General features: G+C 42.9%; 2 protein-coding genes across 2 annotated transcripts in view; one reads left to right on the forward strand and one right to left on the reverse strand.

Annotated features, from left to right (window-relative positions):
* Nucleotides 1–6311, reverse strand: part of DNM1L (dynamin 1 like) — a 41955-nt gene that overhangs the window by 3441 nt on the left and 32203 nt on the right. The gene's annotated exons all lie outside the window — the stretch shown is intronic.
* YARS2 (tyrosyl-tRNA synthetase 2) lies at nucleotides 848–6294 on the forward strand (the record flags this gene model as incomplete). The annotated part of the gene is made up of 4 exons (XM_035894025.1): nucleotides 848–1038; nucleotides 3011–3166; nucleotides 3509–3679; nucleotides 4274–6294. Coding segments are annotated over 4 exons (678 nt in total), but the record flags the coding sequence as incomplete, so codon positions are not given.

Consider the following 6311-nt stretch of genomic DNA (forward strand, 5'->3'; position numbering starts at 1 on the left):
GGCTGGACTGGACGATCTTGAAGTTTGGCTTTTCCAACCCAAATGATTCTATGAGTCTTAAGAAGAATTAATGGTCCTGATGGCGAGCCTGGCACGTACGCGCCTTTTGGCCGTGGTCTTAAGCCTTCTCCGCAAAAAGTTAATGAATTTTTAATGTAAGGGATGGATTCTTCTTTTAGTGAATGCGTTTGCCCGAGAACTGAAACCAGACATCCCAAAATGTGGGAGACCATCGAGGCAAGTCTTCTGCTGGCAAATGCGTAACCACACCGAAGCAGGGGCAGTTGTGGCATACTGGTGAAGATGGTCGCATTTCTTCTCTCGGAAATAAAGCAAAACCTGATGTTGATGAGCTTTTGCTTATCCACTGCATTCAGTGCAGGTCTTACAAAATTTTGCAGAAGTGTTCAAGCAAATCAGCGAGTACGTGACCACGCCTCTGCTTTGGTCCCTGCCTGGCTGTTACAAGACGTTAGAGAATCGGCGCAGCAGAAAAAGCCTCACAAGCGCCCCAGCCACGCAAGCGGCTTCAATTAGTGCTCAGAGCAGATGGCAAAACATACAGGACGCTTGAATTTGCTACTTCTGTTGCTCATGCAACTATTTATTTAAAGTATCTAAACGACTTTGTTATGCACAAAAGAACTTAGTAAGTTCAAGGGTGGTTTTTTTTTTTTCTTCCTAAAGCACTCTTTGCAAAACAGCATTTCGGCATCTTTTGCTCCTCGCTGTCCTGTCCCCCCCCCAGCTTATTTAACTGCTTTACATCAGGGACAGAATCTTACAGAATGCCAAAGTTTTACTTAACTTTACCAAGATGTGATTTTTAAATTTTATTTGTTTTTAACATGTAGCAACTCTTCTCCTCAGGGTGACAGGAACAGATGTGTTTGGAATTACTGTACCTCTTATTACCAGTACTACTGGAGATAAACTGGGAAAGACTGCTGGCAATGCAGTTTGGCTAAACAGAGATATGACTTCTCCATTTGAGCTGTATCAGTTTTTTGTCAGACAACAAGATAACATAGTTGAAAAGTAAGTCGTTTTTCTTCATCTTGCTTTTTGTCTTTTTTTTATGAAACCTGATCCTAACTGTTCTCTGCAACTGTTCCGTGTGGATACGTGCAACGCGAGCTCTTTGTACCGGTATATGTCAGTTATAACTGTACGTTTGTTAAATAAACAGGCGTGACTCGTTCCCAAGTATACAGGATAGTGGAACCTATGTATCAAAGAACTAGAATGCGGATGAACAGACAAGTAAAGCACAACACGTTTGGTTCTGCCAGTGGGGTGACTTTATCTCACAAGGCATGCTGGTTTCAGTACCGTAACATCACAGTATTGAGTGAAATTTCTCCTGCTGAGTAATAAGCAACTGCTGTTTAATAAATAGCAATTACTGCAGGTTTTTACGTAGTACGAAGTATCCAGAAACGCCACATTCTATTTGCAAGAAGATGCTTACCTGGTTATAAACAAACACAGAGTTCAGCTTCTACAACTGCATCACATTACAAACTGCATATCCCTAAGCAAATCAAAGTAGTGCCTTGTGAAGGAAAAATCCAAGGAGTTCCTATTTACGATTGTATTAACGGTCTAAATTAACGTTCTCCACATTTTTTTGATCACGTGCCCCTATCGGTAAAAAACGTTTTGAGCATGCGTGCCCAACACATGTGTATTTATTAATAGATTATATACAGGTACTGCTGAAGTTCTAAAATTTTCTTCCTGTACCACAGTGGATCATCTTGCTTACCTCCTGGGGTGCTGGCGCCCCACTTTGGAGACCACTGGTCTAGATAAAAATATGTCTAGGAGGTGGTTACTCTGCCCAGCTACTACTTAAAAGCTGTTGCACGTACAGAGACAAAATTCAGAATTGTCGTTACTTAGGGCAGAGCAATTCCAATGAGCAAAACCTGGGCTTGGATTCACTGGGCTGTCTCTGAATCCACGTCAACCACACGTAACTCATATTCTTACTGACCAGTGTCAAAATAGTCAAATCACGTAGTGAGACGATGAAGGGGTAGCGAAAATACGAGAAATAATACCCTTTGACAGGCTGCCTTCCTTGATGGCTAGCCTCCATGCTGGCGTGCCACTTACATGGCTGAAAAGAAACAGCCGATAGCTTTAGTCAGGGCATTACGTTCATTTTAGTAAGTTGCTGTGTATTCTCTTTTGAATCTGCTTTTCCTTAAACTCCAGTATTACTGTCAAATCAGAGTCCTCAGAAACCTCAGGCCTCTACTTGCCTTTCATATTGTGAACTGTCTCAGTTACTTCTCTCAAAGGTTTATGCCCTGATATTTCAAATTTAGGTTCTGTATCCACAACTCTTTCCAGACTGATAAGAAGGGTATGTGGGTACTTAACATTAAAATGTTTCACACAGTCAGACTTTGTAACAGTGAAGGCGCCTTTTTTAATACACTGCATTTCGTACTACTTGCAAGCCCATTAAAATGGACTGTGCTTAGATAAGCACCTTTGAATTCTTGATTATCCTGAATAAACTTCCTGTTGAGAAACTCACTTGTCAGTACATAGCGTACACCTGTCCCCAGATCACCACAGAATGGCAGCAGTATTCTGCATTACAGAGTTGTGCAACTGCTAAGAATGTAACATAAAACCTTGTTAGTTGACACACAATTGCACTAAATCCTGTAAAGTAAGTGTTTCAAGAGAAAACAGAGTTGCTGATTGCAACTCAAGCTTTAGAAAAGCATTTGACGCCGAAGACATGACCCTAAGTGGACTATTAAGTGAAACGCAAGTTACCCGGGAAAGCTGAGGCATGTGGGCAAAACCAAAGAGTTGTGTGAAAGGACAGAGTATCTGTAATACGGATTTCTTAAACTGATTAACCATCATTTTAGTGTAGCTAATGAAGTTTGAGTGACAAAGGCAGGAAGGCTGTAATGATGGCTACATAGAAAATAACTTACATACAAATAACATACATACAAAATAACCTTTTCCTTACTCGTAGATACCTGAAACTCTTCACTTTCCTTCCTCTTGAGGAGATTGACCACATCATGGAAATGCATGCTAAAGAACCTGAAAAATGGGGCCCTCAGAAACGACTCGCTGCAGAAGTAACCAAGCTCGTTCATGGTAGAGAGGGGCTAGAGTCTGCTAAAAGGTGAAGTTTGACTTGTCAAGCAGTTTTCTTTCAGACTTACTCAATGGTAATCACCCGTAGCTTTTCAGGGACTATTTCCAGGGAGTTAGTTGTTGCTCAGCTGTCGAAAGAGAAAAATGTAGCAATTCTGTAGACTTAAAAATACATACACAATATAAAAAATAATTGCAGTGCAGTGGGTTACAACAATATTAAAAAAAAAAAATAGGGGTGGGCTTTTAAGTACTTCTGTTCCTGTGTGGACCCTCAGAAGACGTTGGGGAGGGGACTCCCATTGGCTGAGAAGCACTTTGTGTGAAGATGAGACTAGCGCTGTATTTTGAACACTCTTTGTTCTCACAGGTGTACTAAGGCCCTTTATCACAGCAGCGTGGAGGCACTGGAAGCCATGTCTGACCAGGAGTTACAGGAACTTTTTAGACAAGCTCCTTCAGCCGAATTGATGCTTGAACCTGGAATGACCGTTCTTGACTTGTGTCGCAAAGCAAATGCCATTCCAGATGGACCTAGTGGGTATGTTATCACTTGTGCTCCTCGGTAATACCTCACGTAAACAGGCTGCAGTGGTATTTTTGCAGCAGATAAATGATCAGGACAGCCAAATCAAGGAGAAACAGGCTAGCAATCTATGTACAAGCATTAACGAAGAGAGGAGTAGGCGGCCTCATTCCATGTTGAGCTGAAGATGTAGGCTAATGCAGTCTCATGTACCTTAGCTGTAAAAGTCTCCACCTGATGAAGGAACAGCCTAGGGCAGCAGCCTAAGTTTCCTTGTACCTCTCAGAAAGAATGGGAGTGGTAGACGCTAAGGTTAAGTTCAGTTACTCTTGACCTGGACTGAAAGTAAAGTGCCAGAGAGTTAAAACGTAGGGCAGCAGCTTAAGTTTCCTTGTACCTCTCAGAAAGAATGGGAGTGGTAGACGCTAAGGTTAAGTTCAGTTACTCTTGACCTGGACTGAAAGTAAAGTGCCAGAGAGTTAAAATGTATTCAATTATGCATCCAACCAAAAAAACCTTTAACTGAACTTTCAACACTTAGCAGCAATGAATAGCTGCTGCTTGCAATCACCGGTTATTGTATTGGTTTGTTTCTTTGTTTTTTTTAAGGTACCAGAAAATTACGGATGGTGGAGTTTCAATAAATGGGATTCGAGTAACTAGTCCTGAGACTGTTCTTATTCTCGGACAGCATATTCTCAAGAATGGAGTATCATTGCTTAGGATTGGAAAGAAAAATTATTACATTATAAAATGGCTGCAGTTGTGACAACAGAATGTCTCCCGAAAACAACATATCATTTTGACTCTGTTGCTCGAAGATGTACTTGAAGATGTTTCTACACTGTGCATCACTATGCAGCTCACAGACTGCCTGGTACCATAGTTTTGGCCTCAAAAAACCCCAATGGAGTTCAAATAAAGGCAGCTAAGTTATACCGCTGAAGAGATTTTTAGATACTCTGCCTAATTCAAGGCATCAGTCATAAGAGGATATGCGCAAGAAGATTAAAAGATTCATTTCAAAGTCCAAAGACGGAGATGCTCTCCCCCTCCTTTAACAGCCTTCTGTGTTGCAGGAGGAGAATGGTGACCACGTACTCTACAGCATAATCCACAGCAAGGGGAGCAAAAGCGTACTCAAAACCAGTACTGCTTACACAGGACACATGCTGCTGTCCAGTGCGACTTCATCCTAACAGAGAAACCTGCAGAAGTGGGTAAGGAAAACCAACCTACAACCAGCGGGGTTTTTTCTGAACAGGTTTGCTATGAAGGAGGCTGCAGAAGGTTCACAATAAATGAGGAGAATGATTAAGCCCTATGGCGTAAGCTTCTTACTGGTTATGTATGGGGGCTTGTTGCAAAAAGGTTTCCAGCCTTAACGTGGTAATACAGAGCAAACTCACTTTTTGAACGTAAGAGTACCGAGCCTTTCAAAGCTTAAATCAGACAATGAATCCTTTTCATGCCTTCCCTGTCCTCCACGTGACTTACAATGTGGGTGACACTCATTCTGCTTCTTCAGTCCTGTGAATGATGTGGATGCATCTCTGCTACATCGACTCTTTGGCAAAGGGACATCCTGGCACTGGTTCTGTGGGCTCTACAGTCAGTTCCAAGATCATATGTTATACCAGAGGACTTGAAGCACGTACAGCAAAGCTTTGTGAATTTTAGATGCCTACGAGTTACAGGTGAACGGCAGCACAAGGGTTTCTGGACCAGGAAACACATGAGGGAAGCTATAGCGCTTTTGCAATTAAAAAAGTCAGACCTTCAGAAGGGGCAATATGCAAAAGCTGCGCTTCTTCATGAAAGAGCAGAAAGGGATCCTACTGCTGGTGGCCTAGCCAACATTTGGGACCGTAGCTTCCTCATTTTCTTGTAAAGGCAGCACAAAGGAGGGAACGTACTTTGAGCATTGGTAGAATAGCAACATCTACATTTAAAAGTAGTATTGCTTTATTGCGCCCAAACACTCACCCCCGTTTTTTACTCCTGGCCACTGCAGCTGCTTACACACCTGGAATCACAGGAGCATGGAGTTCAACACCTTGCTAAAGCCCCTTCCCAGGGTGGGGTTTGGGACTGGGTTTCTTAGGCAACACAGGTGCCACAGTACTTGTAGTCAGGTCACCTCAACAGCAACAAAACCCATGGGTGGTTACCAAGATTGTTAGCAGTACAAGCCCATCTTTGAATTACTTAGAACTGGTTGCTTGACTTGTAGAGTACAGTCATGTCGCTGGCTGGCTCAGCACTTTTTCATGACGGGACCCTCCCTGCCCCAGTGCAAACACAAAGGAAGCCCTTGGTCTGACTTACGAGGTAATTGATTGATTTGGGCCTTGGCTGCAGCGTCCTTCTCAAGGCTTAGGGTCACCCTCGCTCTTGGGACAAGGAGAAGCATTTCCTAGTCCTTACAACTCCTAGGCAATACAGTTTTGCGGTCACAGCGGCAAAAAAGGGAGAGGCCTTAACCTCAGCTACTTGCCTGTGGTAACTCATCACCACCGTTCACGTTGTTTAGAATAAAAACACCCAGCCTATGAGGAGAACGGGGAAATGGGAGGCCAGTCAGTCTCAAGCATCCAGATATTTTACAGGTGGGTGGGGAGTTTCTGTTGGGTTCTTTAGGTGGGTT

The sequence above is a fragment of the Egretta garzetta genome, unplaced genomic scaffold (assembly GCF_000687185.1).
Source record: "Egretta garzetta isolate BGI_Z169 unplaced genomic scaffold, ASM68718v1 scaffold180, whole genome shotgun sequence".
Lineage (NCBI taxonomy): Eukaryota > Metazoa > Chordata > Aves > Pelecaniformes > Ardeidae > Egretta > Egretta garzetta.